The 18,346-nt window shown below is 42.1% G+C and overlaps 3 protein-coding genes across 3 annotated transcripts in view; 2 read left to right on the plus strand and 1 right to left on the minus strand.

Moving 5' to 3' along the window:
• Window positions 1-1,870: 1,870 nt before the first annotated feature.
• On the plus strand, window positions 1,871-3,547 carry LOC310936612 (tripartite motif-containing protein 16-like; the record flags this gene model as incomplete). Its single annotated transcript, XM_083900691.1, has 1 exon — window positions 1,871-3,547. One exon carries the CDS (start codon window positions 1,871-1,873, stop codon window positions 3,545-3,547), a length of 1,677 nt encoding a protein of 558 aa, XP_083756817.1.
• A 3,112-nt stretch (window positions 3,548-6,659) lies between these two features.
• Window positions 6,660-13,751, minus strand: dhcr7 (7-dehydrocholesterol reductase; the record flags this gene model as incomplete). Its single annotated transcript, XM_083900692.1, has 8 exons — window positions 13,693-13,751; window positions 12,604-12,724; window positions 11,544-11,766; window positions 11,323-11,413; window positions 10,203-10,416; window positions 9,535-9,739; window positions 8,423-8,554; window positions 6,660-7,124 (listed from the first exon to the last, which is right to left on the minus strand). The coding sequence occupies exons 2-8, from the start codon at window positions 12,720-12,722 to the stop codon at window positions 6,660-6,662; spliced, it is 1,449 nt and encodes a 482-aa protein (XP_083756818.1). The 5' UTR covers window positions 12,723-12,724; window positions 13,693-13,751.
• A 2,054-nt stretch (window positions 13,752-15,805) lies between these two features.
• The window catches only part of mtss1lb (MTSS I-BAR domain containing 2b), a gene marked incomplete at both ends in the record, with an annotated part of 37,046 nt that continues 34,505 nt past the window's right edge, over window positions 15,806-18,346 (plus strand). The window contains one exon of the mRNA XM_083900690.1: window positions 15,806-15,892. Coding sequence (XP_083756816.1) covers window positions 15,806-15,892 — 87 coding nt within the window. The remainder of the gene's footprint in view (window positions 15,893-18,346) is intronic.

The following is an 18,346-nucleotide window of genomic DNA, read 5'->3' on the forward strand; positions in this document are numbered from 1 at the left end:
GTCGTCTCATCGCAAGATTGAAAAAGCAAGAGCACAGACGTCGACGTAGCAGGGAAGTGTTTACATGTTGATCTGTACACAACTTTACCTGCTGTTACCATCTGACATAAACATGTCACTGAGATATTCATGTCTGAACGACATTTAAACAAACGTTAAAACGTTTTGTCTGTTAAAAAAAAAATATGTAAATGAATAAAACTATTCAATTGCACAGAAAACATGCTATTGTTTTCCATATAAAAATAAAGCTTTAAGAAAATAAATAAGCCTGTTAACATCTACTATAACTGCTAACTTCTACTGTAACTGCTAACTTAAAAATAAAGCTTTGAGAAAATAAATAAGCCTGCTAACATCTACTGTAACTGCTAACTTCTACTGTAATTGCTAACTTCTACGATAACTGCTAACTTAAAAATAAAGCTTTGAGAAAATAAATAAGCCTGCTAACATCTACTGTAACTGCTAACTTCAACTGTATCTGCTACCTTCTATAGTATCTGATAACATCTACTGTAACTGCCAGCTCCTGTAGCAGCTAACTTCTACTGTAACTGCTAACTTCTACAGTAGTTGCTAACTTCTACTGTAACTGCTAACTTCTACGATAACTGCTAACTTAACTGCTAACTTCTACTGTAACTGCTAACTTCTACAGTAGTTGCTAACTTCTACTGTAACTGCTAACTTCTACGATAACTGCTAACTTAACTGCTAACTTCTACTGTAACTGCTAACTTCTACAGTAGTTGCTAACTTCTACTGTAACTGCTAACTTCTACGATAACTGCTAACTTCTACGATAACTGCTAACTGCTAACTTCTACTGTAACTGCTAACTTCTACAGTAGTTGCTAACTTCTACTGTAACTGCAAGCCTCTACAGCAGCAGTCCTCAACGTTTTGATACCTGAGGGCCAGTTTAGGAAAAAAAATCGAAATAAAACAGAAATAAATCCTATTTGTAATAATTTTAATGACCAGATTGCAGTTCTACAGTTTACACTTATTGGTCTGTATCCATTAATGTCCAATAAACATTTAACAAGCTTAGTAGCTCCTGGATTAAAACTATCAACTGTAATTCACTGCAGGGCCGCCAGAAATGTTTCTACGGGCCGCCATTGGCCCCCGGGCCGCACTTTGAGAACCAATGCTCTACAGTAACTGCTCCCTGGAAATGCTTTTTTATAAACTGTGACTGGACTTTGAACAATCCACATGTTGGTGTTGCTCAACTGTCGTTGGATCATAACTCAGATTGTGGAGGAGGGTGAGGCCCATGATGACGCTGCACCCACTTGGACAACTCCTGTGTCAGTTAACATTCTTCAGCATGGTCCTTCATCACTGAACAACTGGTTCACACACACACACACACACACACACACACACACACACACACACACACACACGCACACGCACACGCACACACACACACCCGCACACACGCACGCACACACCAGTCTCCTAGGCAACCAAACATGTCAAATAATCCACGGGGGGAAGCGCCCCCTGTTTCTGGTGGACATGAGATAAGAGACCTGACCACAACACATCAACACAAAGTCCAGAGCTCACCCGGCGGCTGCCAGGGCCGCTGGATGGAGATATTTTGTGAAAATGGCAAAAAAGATTGTTTATGTTCCGTGCCGTTTCCGTCTGGACGTGACTCAATTGTCAGTAAATGTTCACTGGTGACTAATAATGTTCTAATGATGATTATTACACAGACTTTGTGTTTAATGTGTCTCAACAATTAAACCTTACGCTGTCACTTTAAGAGCCTCCTCTTCCTGAGTCACAGTGAATCTTCCTGTTTTTCTGCTCACATCTGAAACTTTGACTGTCGTTATCAGGAGGTGAAATGGCGCAGCGAAGAAATCAGCTGGACCGAGACAGATTCTGCTGTTCCATCTGTCTGGATCTACTGAAGGTTCCGGTGACTATTCTCTGTGGACACAGCTACTGCATGAAGTGTATTAAAAACCACTGGGACAAAGAGGAGGAGAAGAGGATCTACAGCTGCCCTCAGTGTAGAGAGACTTTCAAACGGAGGCCTAAACTGGTGAAGAACATCATGTTAGCAGATTTAGTGGAGGAGCTGAAGAAGACTGGACCTCACGCTGCTCCTGCTGATCACTGCTATGCTGGAGCTGAAGATGTGGCCTGTGATGTCTGCACTGGCAGGAAACTGAAAGCTCTCAAGTCCTGTTTGGTTTGTTTGGCCTCTTACTGTGAGGAACATCTCCAGCCTCATTATCAATCACCTCCATTAAAGAAACACACGCTGGTGAAGCCCTCCAAGAACCTCCAGGAGAACATCTGCCCTCTTCATGATAAGATGATGGACATGTTCTGCCGCACTGATCAGCAGAGTATCTGTTATCTCTGCTCTGTGGACCAACACAAAGACCACGACACAGTCTCAGCTGTAGCAGAGAGGACGCAGAAGCAGAGAGAGCTGGAGCTGAGTCGAGAAGAAATCCAGCAGAGAGTCCGGGACATAGACAGAGACGTGAAGGTGCTTCAACAGGAGGTGGAGGACCTCACTGTCTCTGCTGATAAAGCTGAGGACGACACAGACGAGATCTTCACTGAGATATCGCGTCTCGTGCAGAAGAGAAGCTCTGACGTGAAGCATCAGATCAGATCCCAGCTGGAAACCGAGGTGAGTCGAGTCAGAGACGTTGAGGAGAAACTTCAGCAGGAGAAGACTGAGCTGAAGAAGAGAGAAGCTGAACTGAAGCAGCTCTCACTCACACACGATCACAACCAGTTTCTCCTCAACTACGGCTCACTGTCAGCACTCACTCCATCTACACACTCCATCAACGTCCGTCCTCTGAGACACTTTGAGGACGTGACCGAGACTGTGGCAAAGCTCAGAGGTCAACTGAAGGACGTCCTGACCGAGACGTGGACAAACATCTCACTGGCTGTGGCTGAAGTAGATGTTTTACTGACAGAACCTGAACCAAAGACCAGAGCTGAATTCTTCAGATATTCACAGGAAATCACACTGGATCCAAACACAGTACACAAACATCTGTTATTATCTGAGGGAAACAGGAAAGTGACAGTGATGAATAAAGATCAGTCTTATCCTGATCACACAGACAGATTCACTGGTTATCGTCAGGTCCTGAGTAAAGAGAGTCTGACTGGACGTTGTTACTGGGAGGTGGAGTGGACAGGAGGAAGAGTTTATGTAGCAGTGACGTACAAGAACATCAGCAGATCAGGTTCACATGAATGTGAATTTGGATACGATGATAAATCTTGGAGTTTATATTGTCACCAAGACAGGTGTCAGTTTGGTCACAACAGAATCTGGACTAAAGTCTCAGAAGGTTTGTCCTCCAGAGTAGGAGTTTACCTGGACCACAGAGCAGGTCTTCTGTCCTTCTACAGAGTCTCTGACACCATGACTCTGATCCACAGAGTCCAGACCACGTTCACTCAGCCTCTCGTCGCTGGAGTCTGTTTTTATTATTATTTTTCTTCACCTGGAGCCACAGCTGAGTTGTGTAAACTCAAATAGACGTGAGTTCTTTCAGGAGCAGTATTGGTAGTAGACTACTACCAATAATCAATGTACATTTGCAATTCAGTGATTTTTGTTTTTAGTAGTAGTAGTAGAAGTATCATTAGTGGTGGTGGTAGTAGTAGTATTAGTAGTATTTAACTGCAGGTTAAACTTCATGAAAATCAGACAATCGGACTGTTTCGTGTAAGAAAGTATTCTAAGATGCATTTAGCAACAACATCTAAAGATCCAATTCTGCACTTTCCTTCCTCCGCCACCCTCTGGTGGAGGATAAAGTGGTAGATAATGGATGGATGGATGGAAGTTGCCATCTATTGGACACAAGAAGGACTCTGTTAATCATCTAACACATTGATCCTGTCTTTCTTTATGCACCTATTGTATGGGTCACCTTAATCATTCATCATCCGCCACTGATTTGTAGTAGTATTAGTATTAGTAGTAGTGTCAGTAGTGGCAGTGAATCAATGTACATTTACTAATGACCGATGTGTTTTTATATATAAACAGTAATGAGTGTCATCATAATCAGTGAGGAGACCATATGTTCTTTTCTTTTTTAAACATGTGAGATTTAAGCGAAACAAAGTCATTGATGTTCATTAGTTGAAATGAATCTGATGAAAAAACCAAACCAAAACTTTCCTAAATTTAATAAATAAAGTCAATAAATGAAGCCGCTTGTTTTTGTTTTCGTTCCAGGATCTCATTTAATCCCACGAATCAACAAGAGTTTCAGCAGATTAAAAATAAAATAAAAAAATAAAAAAAGAAATTAATAAATCGAGAAATAAAGCAGAAATGTTTTAATCTCTTTAAGAATGACAGTAAAGTTTAATAAAATATAATGTTTTTTTTTTTTAAAGTGAGGACATTCTGATTGTTTATTTAATCGTTCAGAGTTCATGTTCATGAAGATGATGTTGGACGTTATTTAAATAATATTTCTGTAGGTGTTCTAATAAACTCTTCATATTCATTAGTTCATTCAACCACTTATCACAAATACTCGTTGGAAGTAACTGTTATCTGCTGCCCCCTAGTGGTGAATACTAAAAAGCACATAAGAAAGGGGACAGGTTGGAATGTGAGTTTACAGCTTTGTTTTATTTAATATTAAATAATGACTCAGTTGTAGTGTCACCACATTTATTTGAATTTATTTTACTGAATGGGGCAAAATAACTTTTATTTTTATTTTTGAAGGGTCGGGTTTATTCCCTTGTTGAATACTAATGTGTCACAGTTAAATGTATGTACATATATCTGACGAGATAGATGGAAAAGGTTGCAAGCGGAACCTTTGTGGCCGGAGCTGTTTCGGTCCGGGTGGTCTCAGGTGGGGACGTCCGCCCACACCACACTCCGTGTCTTCATTGTCGCTGCAATATATCTGTTTTAACAGGTCAGTGCTTGAGAAAGAAATGGTGTTTCTGAACCATAAGATGTATATGTGTCTGCGGGATGTGTATTCCGGTCATGTGGATGTGTTTTGTGAAGTTTATGTGATGAGAAAAAGTTAAAAAAGGATCGCGGGTGCATTAGGGACGCTATGCCCCCTGTCTTGTCTAGCAGGCAGGTCAGCGGAAGTGTCAAAAGTTTAAACGAGTGTGTATTCAACGTCAAACAAGTGCAACAACCTGGGGCCCGTTTCACAAACGTAGGATTCAGATATCCAGGATGAATGACTGAGCCTGGTTCAACGAATCCAAATCAAGGATGTCCAGGCTCAGTTGGCTACACAAAGACCGAGCCAGGTGAAACCAATCCTGGATAAGTGTGTGTACACTATGAGGCGCCGATTGTAAAGTTGCGCATGCTAAAATAAACAGCAACTTTGCCACATTTAGCAAAAAAAAAAGTATAAAAAATTATATAAAATGTATAAAAAACATGTGAATTTTTAAAAAATGTTAGCTTTGACCAGATTTACAGCAATATCTGTGGATTTTGTGATATTTACTTGTCTTGTGAAAATATAATTTCAATCTAAATCTAAATGTTAAACGTTATTTTGTTTTTAATGTAAACGTTTTGACCTGACAGTTTTTTTTTTTTTACATAGTTTAGGTAGTTATTATCACGATAGTATGTTCAAGTTTATTTCCCCCGCTAGGGTGGTTTATTATTTGATTGTATAAACACAGCCTGACCTCCTCAAGCTTTTATTTTGGTACATTCGGTTACCGACAGTGTGAATTTGCATATTAGCTAAACATTTAGTTTCAAACGAAACATTTATATTTAGCATTTATATTTAAATTTATATTTATATTTAACATTTAGATTTAGATTTTTAAATCAGATTAAACATTGAAATTATATTTTCACAAGAGAAGTAAATATCACAAAATTCACAAATATTGCTGTAAATCTGGTCAAAACTAACATAAAAAATTCATGTTTTTTTATACATGTTATTTTGCTAAATGTGGCAAAAAGTTGCTGTTTAATTTAGCATGCGCAACTTTACAATCGGCGCCTCATAGTGGCCACATTTTTAAACATACGCACACACAACTACCGAAGCACCCGGTTGTTGAGGAAACTCTCAGGAAGCTCACAATATGCTCAGTTTTTCAATTTTACACGGAGTTGTTTGCACAGTGCATCAGGGCTGTTTTCTCTGTATTTGTAATGGTGCCACACACGTTTTAAAAGGTAATTCCACAAAAATACTTCTTTGTCCAAGTGCTCACCATTATAAAGGTTCAGTCCACCAATAAATGACTAAGTGGGCTGATATTTGTAAAGGTTTAAGCCACAAAAATAATCAGTATCGACTGATTTCATGTACATTTTTGACTTTTTTGCATTTTGCCAAAGCAAGGACATTCGGTGAAAGTGAGGACTTTTTATTAAAGCAAAGACATTCGGTGTCAAAGTGAGGACAAAATGTGGAAACTCGTCAGTCCACTTCAGAACTCGCTCCATTTCTGGTGCTTTAAATATTGAGAATTATGGTCACAAAGAAAGCAGCGTAGTGGAATAATAATAATAATAATAATAAACTGCTGATCCTGTAGATATGTAGCTATGGGAAGATGTGAAAAACACACAGTGAATGTTTATCTTGCTAGAACTTTCTAATCTCCTAAGACTGGTCTCAGAACAGTCCAGGAATCAGCCGGTACGGTACAGCGTCTGTGTAGCGCGTCCAGTCTTTGCCGTACTTGCTGCTGCAGCGGTGTTCGTCGCGCACGCAGCGGTGCACCAGCAGGATGGTCATGTAAACGATGTAGAAGTACGGCAGCGCGTGTCCAAAGCCGCAGGCGGCGCAGTAGGCCAGGGAGCCCATCAGGTCGCCGGTGTAGTTGAAGTGTCGGGCGACGCCCCAGAAGCCCGACGTCATGAGCTTGCTGTGGTGAATGGCGCCGTTGCTGGAGCGGTACGAGCACTCGATGTACGTCGGCTTGCGGCCCCAGATGGAGCAGACGCCGTCGGTGCGGCGGAACAAGTCCTTCTGGCGGTTGGTGGAGCGGAAGATGTAATAACCGACGAGGCTGAGCGACAGGACGGCCAGAGCCTGGATGTTGGTGAGCTGGACCGGGTGATACACCAGGTACAGACCCTGCAGAACCAAACACACAATGAGAACTTAGAGTTGGTTGGAATTACTTGTGTTGCTAAATGCATCTTCGAATACTTTCTTACACGAAACAGTCCGATTGTCTGATTTGCATGAAGTTTAACCTGCAGTTAAACCTCGAGCGATACAAACAATGTTAGCAAACATGCTAACGAACATTGCCTCAAATGACTGCTGTCTGCTGCTACGAGCCATAAACGGCTAACGCGTATGAAGTGCTTCAAGTAACCATGACGACAGAAACCGCCAAAAATTTCGATTTTCCACATCCACGTGAATGGAAAATGGTTCAGGAAACAAGCCCAACTTGGAGCCTCACAGTGTCGTCATACTTTAACGTAGAGACGTGGTTGAAACTTAAACATGTCCAAAGACGGGAGACTTTTCTCACCGAAGTCAACGTTTTGATACACATTGCGGTTTTTAAACAATCGCAGTTGAAGTTTTGTACTTTTTTTGGTGAGAGAGAGGCTAGAGTGATGATGTCACTCACACTCGAGCTGAGGTCCATGAAAATCTCAAAAGGTTTCAAAAGGGTTGTCTAACCCTGTGTGATGTGTTCATTTTCATATGACCTGCAGTTTTTCTTAAAAACACCTAAAGGCACAGAGAGTTCTGCTCAAACCTCCCATTGACCCCCATGTTAAAACTCTGCTCTGGAGTTTTTTTTAAATATAATGAAAACGGCAATTTCTCTGTCAATTCACATCCGTTTTTCGCAAACTTAAAGGTGCATTACGTAATAAATCTAAATCAACTGGCCACAAAATCCTCCTAATATGTCACAGAGACTCAGGAATAATGTTCATTTAACAAACTGAACTCAACAACAACAACAGTACAGACTAAATATTTGCACTAAAAAAAATATTTTGCAGACTGCAAATCATGTTTATGTTTTGAAATCATGTTTTGGCATGTGGCGCCACCTACCGCCGTCAGTCAGTAGAGTCTCAGCTGCCGAGCAACCACGGGTTGCCAGTTACGTCAAAAAAAACGAAACCTAAAAGTCCTTGGTATTTTGAATTTGAATGTAGTAACAGTTTTTGGCCACATTCTTACATATGGCACCTTTAATGTAGGAGCTCGCGAAAGCTTCCTGCCGCTCACGAACCAAACATTCAATCTCTATCTTGAACCGTTTTTGATGTATGACAACTTTAAAACACGTTGTTTTCTCTTTTTTTCAAAGGTTTTGGACAGTTTGCATTTGCACTCAGGGAAAACAAAATGGCTGCCAGCAGAGACACAAGAAGACACTTCACAAACAACTGTGTTACCTGCAGCGTGTACAGGTACGGCAGCCACACACAGTCTCCCCAGCCCAGGTACCAGCCAAAGTGGTCATGACAGATGTCGATGGTCTTCAGGTACCACGCTTCATTCCAGAAGAAGTCCAGCACATAAAGGGCCTCAAAGGCAAAAAAAAGGCACAAACACATTTATTTCCTTTTCATGAAGACAAAGGGTGAATTCCAATTCCTTGCTTAACCCTCAATCTCAAAAATGTTCTCCCTCTAGTGCAAGTTCTGTCCCGATTCTCAGAAAAATTAAGTTGAGGGTCAAGTTTAAGGGCTGTATCGCCCTCAATATTGAGATTTCATGGGACCACCCTTGGGAGCAAGGGCTACCCAGAATGCATTGCGTGTTTTCACATAAGAAAGATGGCGTCGAAAGCAGCGAAGCGAGTGCGATACAAATGAAGTATTTTCTTTGTTAATAGAGATATAAAAATGATCTTAGTTTAGGCCCATATTATGGATTACTGACGTCATTGTTGCCTAACATTTATTTTGATTTATGATCTTTTGTCAATAGGGTTATGGTTTACCCTTCAATAAGTCGTGGTGTGTGGTAACTGTCAGCTGAATATGTCCGTGGTTGTGGTATTTGTATGAGTATCATCTTATAACTAACTGACAACCTAATAACTTGACTAAAATAAAATAATAAATGAATAATCGTGACGTAAATGTCTTCTTCTTCTTCTTCTTTTTTGGAGTTGACAGACTGGACGCAGCTTCCGCGTTATTCTGCCCCCCGCAGTCTGAAGATGTATCTGCATTTAAGGGGTGTCCCATTTCTAAGTGACAAAATAACCCTCAACACTTGGTTTTGAGGCCAGTTAAGATTAAGGGTTAAGATAGGAATTGGAATTGGCCCAAATTGTCCTCTGTTAAGTCTTACGGTATGTTTCCATCACTGTACAGTTTGGAATGGTAAAGTGAGGACATTTTGTCAAAGTGAGGACAAAGTCTGGGGCTGGCTATTTTGGTTCTTTTCTAATGGAAACACTATGGAACAATGTGAACCGTCCTGAACCGTCCCACTGGGTGGAAACACGGCTAAAATGTCCACCTGAACCTGAAGTCCCGTGGTTTTTGGTCCTCACCTGCAGGACGTTGACCAGGATCATGGAGTTGGTGACTTGTCCGTACAGCTCTTGCTGCTTGGCCATGTAGGACAGATTGATGAGGGTCCAGGCCACGATGCCGGGACGGCCGTTAAAGAACAGCTTGAAGTCGAACCACTTTCCGACGCGAGGGTTGAACTCGATGCCCATCATGAAGTTGTAGGAGATGTTTCCTGTGAACTTACTGCAGAAGAAGCACAAGGGCGACAAGTCACGTGATCCTAGAGACGAATGATTCATCTGCTGTTCATCTATTAATAAAGGAATGACATTTTGTCAAAGCGAGGACACTTTGTCAATGTGAAGACATCTTGGCAAAGTAAGGACATTTTGTAACACTGAGGACATCTTGTCAAAGTGAAGACATCCTGTCAAAGCGAGGACATTTGGTCGTATCAAGGACATTTTGTCAAAGGGAGGACATCATGTTTAAGCAGTACACTTTGTAAAAGCGAGGACATTGCGTGAAAGCGAGGAGGTCTTGTTAAAATGAGGACATTTTGTCAAAGTCAGGACAGTTTGGTCATCGTTGGACATGTAAATACTGAAACATATATCAGGAATGTCACTCCTCAGCTTAAACAACGGGACATGATATTTTTCTTCTGTCCACATTGTCCACATTGGTGAGCGTCTCTGAAACTCACCAGTCCTCGGCGTTGGTGGGGAAATAATGGGCCTTAATGAAAGCAAAGATGGAAACGGCGTAGCCCAGGATGTTGGCACACCACATCAGAGGAATCCAGTTGTCAAAGATGATAGTGGGAGAAAACCAGTGGAATATGTGAGCGTTAACCGCCCACAGGACGTGAGTGATGATCCAGCACTGCAGCCCGTTGATCTCATACTTGTTAATCAGACCTAAGAGACAGGGAAACGACGCACACCAGAGTTTTCACACCACCACTCTATGAGTTCAGGGGTTTTTTTTCTTGCTATTTTCTTTCTTCTTCTACCTCTTTATCTAACTGTTGGACAGATTTTCTGCCTGGAAACTCAAGTATATGTCACTTTCCAAACCACATAGACAAAATCCTCGATTTAACATCACAGCACACAGGAGTTGTTGATCCACTGCTGACTCCATCACTAACTTCAAATGTCTTATTTTTGTGACTTCAGCTTTAAAAAGTCAGATTGATCTCAGTGACACAAAGTGACCACACGAGGCAGCAGTAGACCAGCAGCTCCTGTGTCCCCGAGTGAGCTAAAATCACTGATTTTCTCTATGGGGTTTGGTGTGGGAGAGTGAGTGTTTTACAAACTTCAGATTCCTGTTGGTCTGTCTAACAGTGAAATAAAGACGTGAACATGTTCTGAAGATATCTTCGACTTGTTAAACTGTCATAAATGTTATCAGGTGTGTCAAGACTCAGCCTTCCTGATAAGCGCTAAAGCTAAAGGTAAACGTGTGTTGTCAAACAAGTTGAATACAGAGATCATTTCAGCTGTAATGGTGATAGTAAGTGAGCATCGTGGACCTTTGTGCAGAAATAGGACTCAAACGATGCCTTTTTTTATTTGAACATGAACAAGAATCCGCAAAAGAAAACCTGGTTTGACAAGTTCAAATACATCTAATGATCTCTGTTACACAAGACATGGGAGGTTTGTGTGTGTGTGTGTGTGTGTGTGTGTGTGTGTGTGTGTGGTGTGTGTGTGTGTGTGTGTGGTGTGTGTGTGTGTGTGTGTGTGTGTGTGTGTGTGTGTGTGTGTGTGTGTGTGTGTGTGTGTGTGTGTGTGTGTGTGTGTGTGTGTGTGTGTTACCAGCAGGAGTTCGTGCTCCGTCCTGAACTCCACCTGCGTAGCCAGGAATCAACTTATGGACGACATCAGGTACACACATGTACAGGAACACCTGAGGGACAAACAACCAGTTTGACATTCCTTTTACAGCCCAAAGACAACCATGGCTTTTCACGGCCATTGAACACCCCCCCCCCCTCGCGCCTCACCCCTCGGGGCTTCCTCTTCCCTATGTTTCTCACCTGGAAGGTCACCCAGATGGCGTAGATCTTCGCAGCCGACCAGGTGAAGGAGGGAGCCCGGGCCCAGATGGAGAGCAGCGTGGCCTTTCCTTGGGCGAGGTCAAAGAGAGGCTGGGTGACGGAGCACTGGTACTGATCGCACGCCATCACAAAGTAGAAGACGATGAAGGGGGCGAAGCACAGGAGACCGATCACGGAAATCAGGGAGAACCAGTCCACCTCCCTGAGAAGAACATCACAAGAAACCAAGTACCTTTAAAGTTTTTTAAACCAAACCAACCTGCATCCAAACCAAAATGAACCTAAAAGTATGACTTGTTTAATTCAGAGAAGTTATGTAAAGTCCATAGAGAAAATCGGTGATCGGTTTTAGCTCGCGGGGACACAGGAGCTGGGGGGCGAGGGTGGGGGGGGGGGGGTGTTTAACGGCCGTGAAAAGCCACTGTTGTCTTTGGGCTGTAAAAGGAATGTAAACAAGCTCAAACTGGTTGTGTTTGTCCCTCAGGTGTGTGTGTGTACCTGATGTCGTCAATAAGTTGATTCCTGGCTACGCAGGTGGAGTTCAGGACGGAGCATGAACTCCTGCTGGTAACTAACACACACACGCACACGCACACGCACACGCACACGCACACCCACACGCACACACACACACACCTCCCATGTCTTATGTAACAGGGATCATTAGGTGGTTTTGAACTAGTCAAACCAGGTTTTCTTTTTCTGGATTCTTGTTCATGTTCACATGCTGAAATTTGACAAAATAAGACATTTGAACTTAGTGATGGAGGCAGCAGTGGATCAACAACTCCTGTGTGCTGTGATGTTAAAATCACTGATTTTCTCTATGGACTTTGGATTGGGAGAGTGAGTGGTTTACAAACTTCAGTTTCCTGTTGGAAAAGTCTGTCTAACGGTGAACATTTTCTTCAGAAGATCGTAGACTGAGACCATTCTTTTGTTAAGTGGTTAAAATCAGTTTTTCCTTGTCAAGACTATCATTTGATGACCTGAAATCTTCACTGTACTTCACAAACATTTCTGTGGCGTGACGACCCACCATGCTCTGCCCCAGTGTGCTGGCTCCTCCTTCTGCTCGCTGGCTTTCCCGTTACCGGTGCCGGGCTGGTTTCGTCTCCTGGTCGTCTCCATGGCGGCCGCCTCTGCTGCACCGTTCATCTCTGGTGAAGGATTAAAGTTATCAGCTGGGCTGTGCAGTGGCCGACTGCACTTTGTACTTCAGCACGGTGCCACACACACACACACACACACACACCACGGTTAAAAAAATATATCAATAAAAGCACAGGTAAATAATCCATAAAATGGAACCCACCTGGAAATGATTTATGATAAATATGTTGTGTTTTGCTCTCGCTTCGTTGCCCCTTTATGATAAGATATGTAAACAATACAAGCAGATGTGGAAACTGTGGTTTTTCAGAATAAAACGCACATATGTTGTTGACATTTCACTGACAATGATAGAATGTGGCTACAATAGCGGATTTTTTTCATAATAATAATTAATTAATAAGTTCTTTGGTTAAAAAAAGGTCAGAAAATTTTGAAAAATATAGATCAAACTCTGGAAATGATGTTCTTACATCTTAAATGTCCACAAACTTGTATCAGCTTTAATGATTTATTTATTTTCTTTTTCATTATTATTAAAAATCACCCAAATCTATATCAGTTATCAAAATTCGAGGCAACTATTTTAGTTACTAATTACTAATCGATACATTTTAGAGCGGAGAAGATATTGGTAATAAATATCACGGTGAAGTTATTGACAATTATTACTTTAGTTATGATTATGGAATATTTTTTATTTCAATTATTTTTCGGGTGTTGCACTTTGTCGACGGTCCCTGCGCTCCGGTCATACTGATGACGTCACTGTGGACCGCACATCAACATCAACGTAGTTTCTCCAGCTGTTTAAGATGAAAACGAGGTCGGAGCTGGTTTTTCACGTTTTTATGATTCAAAGTAAGTCTCGCAAGTGTTTCAACGGTGTTTCCTATGAATGTTATATCTTTATATCACTTTACGCAACTAAAACGTACGCATATTACGTACGGAAGTTCCGGTAAACAAACAAAAGTACGGGGTTTTAGCGCCGATTAAACCGACGCTCGCTTACCTGCTGGTTCTGGTTCTGGATCAGGTTCTGGATCAGGATCAGGTTCTGCTGCTGCTGCACTTCACCATCACATCAGTGGAGGAGGAGGAAACTCACCTCATCACCGTGGCATCTCTGACTCCGCCCATAACCCCATTACATATTACAACTCAGCCAATGGCGTCCGTGCGAGGGCGGGGCTGTGACCTGACGCTGGCCGCTGATTGGCTGAGACAAACTGGAGCCACAAGCTCCTCACAGGAGGATAACACCCACGCGCGCACGCACGAGACGGTGAATGATCAACTGAGTAAAGCTGCATTAATTCATATTTCAGTAATGTTTTTGTGTGTCCACCTTACACATTTAATACACACACACACACACACACACACCATATTTGATTATTTGTGTGTATGGTGTGACGCCTCTGCTTCTGGGTGCATGGACATACGTTAACCACTAGGTGGCAGCACTCACACACAGTGATGTGTTGACATGAGTCGACAAATGAGCAGAAAGCATGAAAGTACAATATAATACACTGTATTATATGAACAATAAACTCTACAATAAAACTAATACATGTGTAAAAAACACAAAACACCTGAATCAAGAGCTTATGAAGCAGGAAAAACCCTTTAGGTCACTAATTGTTTTTATTTGTCAGAAATGTTTCATTGTTGTCGTCTCTTTCCTCTTCATTCTCTCTGATCCTTTACGTAGTTTACTTCTTCAAAAGCATGTACTCACAGTGTGTTGTATTCTCCAGCTTTGGTGCAGCAGCGCCACAGCGCCACGTACAGGCCGGACACGTGTACTGCAGCGTTTGGAGTCATTTTCGTGTGGATGAAGAAAACGTTTTCTAAAGGACAGGAAGTGCGACATTTCTGACGTTTTGTTCCGTGTGGATTGTCTCAGTAGTGATGGTGAGCTGGGGATGCTGTATGAGAACGTGTGTGTGTGTTTGTTTGTGTATGTGTGTGTCCCTTTGTGAGGGCTTGGGTTTAGGTTCAGGGTTAAGGTTAATATATGTGTGTGTGTGTGTTTGTTTGTGTATGTGTGTATTATTTATATTTATATGTGTATTTAGATTAATGTGTGTGTGTGTGTGTTCTTGTATGTGTACCTTTGTGAGTGCTTGGGTTTAGGTTCAGGGTTAAGTATGTGTGTGAGAGAGAGAGTGTGTGTGTGTGTGTGTGTGTATGTGAGAGAGAGTGTGTGTGTGAGAGAGTGTGTGTATGTGAGAGAGAGTGTGTGTGTGTGTGAGAGAGTGTGTGTGTGTGTGAGTGTGTGTCTGTATATGTGCATGTGTTAGTTTGTGTGTATTTACATTTATATGTGTATTTAGATTAATGTGTGTGTGTGTGTGCGTATGCGTGCGTGTGTTCTTGTATATGTACCTTTGTGAGGGCTTGGGTTTAGGTTCAGGGTTAAGTATGTGTGTGTGTGTGTGTGTGTGTGTGTGTGTGTGTGTGTGAGTGTGTGTCTAGTATGTGCATGTGTTAGTGTGTGTATTTACATGTATATGTGTATTTAGATTAATATGTGTGTGTGTGTCTCCAGCCTCCCTCTGCAGTTGCATGGATCGTGTTACTGTCTGCACCGCTGAACTGAGTCCACCGCCCCTGCACCAATCACAGCCTTCCTTCACACACACACACACACACACACACACGCACGCACATACACACACGCACACAGTCAGTATCCACGGCTCTCCGCATCTCTCACATGCGTCTGCGCTTCTGTCTGCGCCAAACATGTTCACCCCGACACACAGCTGAGGGAGAGAGAGAGAGAGAGAGTGAGTGAGAGAGAGAGAGAGAGAGTGAGTGAGAGAGAGAGAGAGAGCATCTCTCCTCTGTCACATCTTCTCTTCGCTCGGTACAAACCGCAGCAGGAGCCGTTTATCTCCTCCTCCTCCTCCTCCTCCTCCTCCTCCTCCTCCTCCTCCTCCTCCTCTTCATCTCCTCGTCCTTTAAAGGAAAAACAAACAAACAGCGGAGTCAGATTTTTTTCGGATTTCGTGGGAATATACCTTTATATTTTTTTCTTCTTCCTCCTCTTTTCTCTCCCGGTTGTCGTCGGTAGCGCGCAGTGAAGCGCGCGCTGCCCCTGCACATTCCGGTGAATGGTGGATTTGGCGAACATGGAGACGGTGGAGCGGGAGTGCGGGGCCCTCGGGGGCCTGTTCCAGGCCATCGTCAACGACATGAAGGTAAATCCTCCTCCAGCAGCAGCACGAACCCTGCTCTGATTCACCGGCTCATTCTGTGTGTGTGTGTGTGTGTGTGTGTGACCTTACAGAGGATCAGTAACAGACAGAGTAACATGACAGTCACACACACACACACACGCACGCACGCACACACTTGTTTTTATGTCTTAGTGAGGACACCACATAGACATAATGCACAAAACCAAATTCTAGCCCTAAATCCAGGTCTTAGCCCCTAAAGGAGCTCTTTAAAGTTGAGAGGAACAGACAAAATGTCCTCACAAGGTCAAAATGTCCTCACAATGATAGGTTTGTACGTTTTGGACCTCACAAAGACATAAATACAAGCACACACACACAGACATCTTATAGCTTAGTGTCCTCACTAAGATATCAAAACAAACACTCACACTCACACATATACACACACACACACACTACATTACATTATTGTAATTCATGCTGTGTCACATACACATGTTCTTGTATGACTGGCCTCTTGAGGACCATCCGTCTGTCTCAAACCCTGACCTCATCAGTCCCAGTCGTCCTCATAGAGACCAAAACCTGGTCCTAATGAGGCAGAACCTCATTTCTGAGGACCTGGTTGGAGTTTAGGACTAAGATTTGAATTGTAGTTAAGGTTAAGGTTAATATTAGCCATTAAGTGGTTATAGTCAGAGTGTTGTATGTATATCTTTGTGAGGACATTTTGTCTGTTCCTCACAACTTTAAATGGCTTTTTTCTTAATTATGTCTATGAGATGTCCTCACTAAGACAGAAAAACAAGTGTGTGTGTGGGTCTACAGTGACTGTGAGGACCAATATTCATTCAACCCTATTTAACATTAAAGGGCTTTTTCAGGGTTCAGACTTGGTTTTAAGGGCTAGAATTAGGTTAAGGTTAAGGTAAGGTATAGGCATTTAGTATATGTGTGTGTTTTCAGGTATTACTCATGTTGTGGGGACCTAAATCTGTTCCCATAAAGTGAAGACAGGTAGAATTGTTGGGACGAGATTAAGGTTCAGGTTCAGGTTAGTAGTAGTAGTTATGGTTAAGTGCAGAATAAGGCCCCGTCCCATTTCTCCCCCTTTAAATTTCCACTTGGTTTGGAGTCGCCCTCAAGCGTAAATTCCCCTCGTATATGCAAATGAGTGTATTGAACGTAACGTACGTGTCACGAGGAGGCAGATCTGCTAATGTTTTGTTGTTTAGTTAATGTTTTAGTTTACGTTTCAAGTCGCGTTTTTTAGTTCACGTCATGTTTTGGTGTTGGTTTAGGTTCACTTGCCCTTTTATTTTGGTAAACACTCACGCTTCCTGTCGCTCTGACACTGCATCCACCTTGACACACCTTCCCTTAATTCCCTCATGCTGCACCTGGTGATCCTCAGTAATCACACACACCTGCCCTTGATTTTCCTCTTCCCTTTATAACGTCCTCACTTCCCTCAGTCAGTGTCAGTGCGTCGTTTATGCTCCACAGAGAAATCCTTGCTCAAGTCTAATCGCAAGTTTTTTTTTTGATAACTCAAGTGAGAATAGGTTTTTGTTTTTCTTGATCTCATGTATTGTTATCTCGTATTGTTAGAGGAGAAATAAAAGCCTCACCGTCATTCATTCATTCATCCTGATTCCTGTCTCTTGCATTTGGATCCAACCATTGCTACACATCCCTAACAGTACGTGCTAACCTACGTCACATGTTTACAGTTCTACTGGTGGAGTGTGCTACTATTTTCATTTGGCTGTGTTTGTTTTTCTCACCGCTGTCTTTACATATATATATATATCGTTATTAGAGCTGCAGCTAACGATTATTTTCGTAATCGATTAATCTGTCGATTATTTTCTCGATTAATCGATTAATCGTTTGGTTCATAAAATGTCCAAACATTTAAAAAAAACGTTGATTAGTGTTTGTCAAAGCTGTAAATTATGATGTTCTCGAACGTCTTGTTTTGTCCACAAACCAAAATGATTCAGTTTTAATGATTTCTTTGTTATGTAGAGCAAAGAAACCAAGAAAATATTCACATTTAAGAAGCTGAAACAATCAGAAATCTTGTTTTAATCATGAAAAAAAGCTTCAAACAGATTATCGATTATCAAAATAGTTGGCTATTAATTTAGTAACCGATTAATAATCGATTCACCGATTAATCTTTTCAGCTCTAATCGTCATATCACGAATGTGATTGAAATCTGACAAGTCCAGGTTATTCGTGTTCAAGTGAACGCCGGTACACACATCCAAAGGGGTTGTACCTATGTTCCCCGGGTCCTATGTTCCCCGTTTTTCCCAAAAAAGGTCCACTTTGTATGTGACAGGGGAACATAGGACCCTTTTTTTGAAAAAGGGTAGGGTTAGGATTAGGGTTAGAGAAAGGGTCCTATGTTCCCCGGTCACATACAAAGTGGACCTTTTTTGGGAAAAACGGGGAACATAGGA

This window comes from Microchirus variegatus, assembly GCF_963457635.1.
Source record: "Microchirus variegatus genome assembly, chromosome: 14".
Classification (NCBI taxonomy): domain Eukaryota; kingdom Metazoa; phylum Chordata; class Actinopteri; order Pleuronectiformes; family Soleidae; genus Microchirus; species Microchirus variegatus.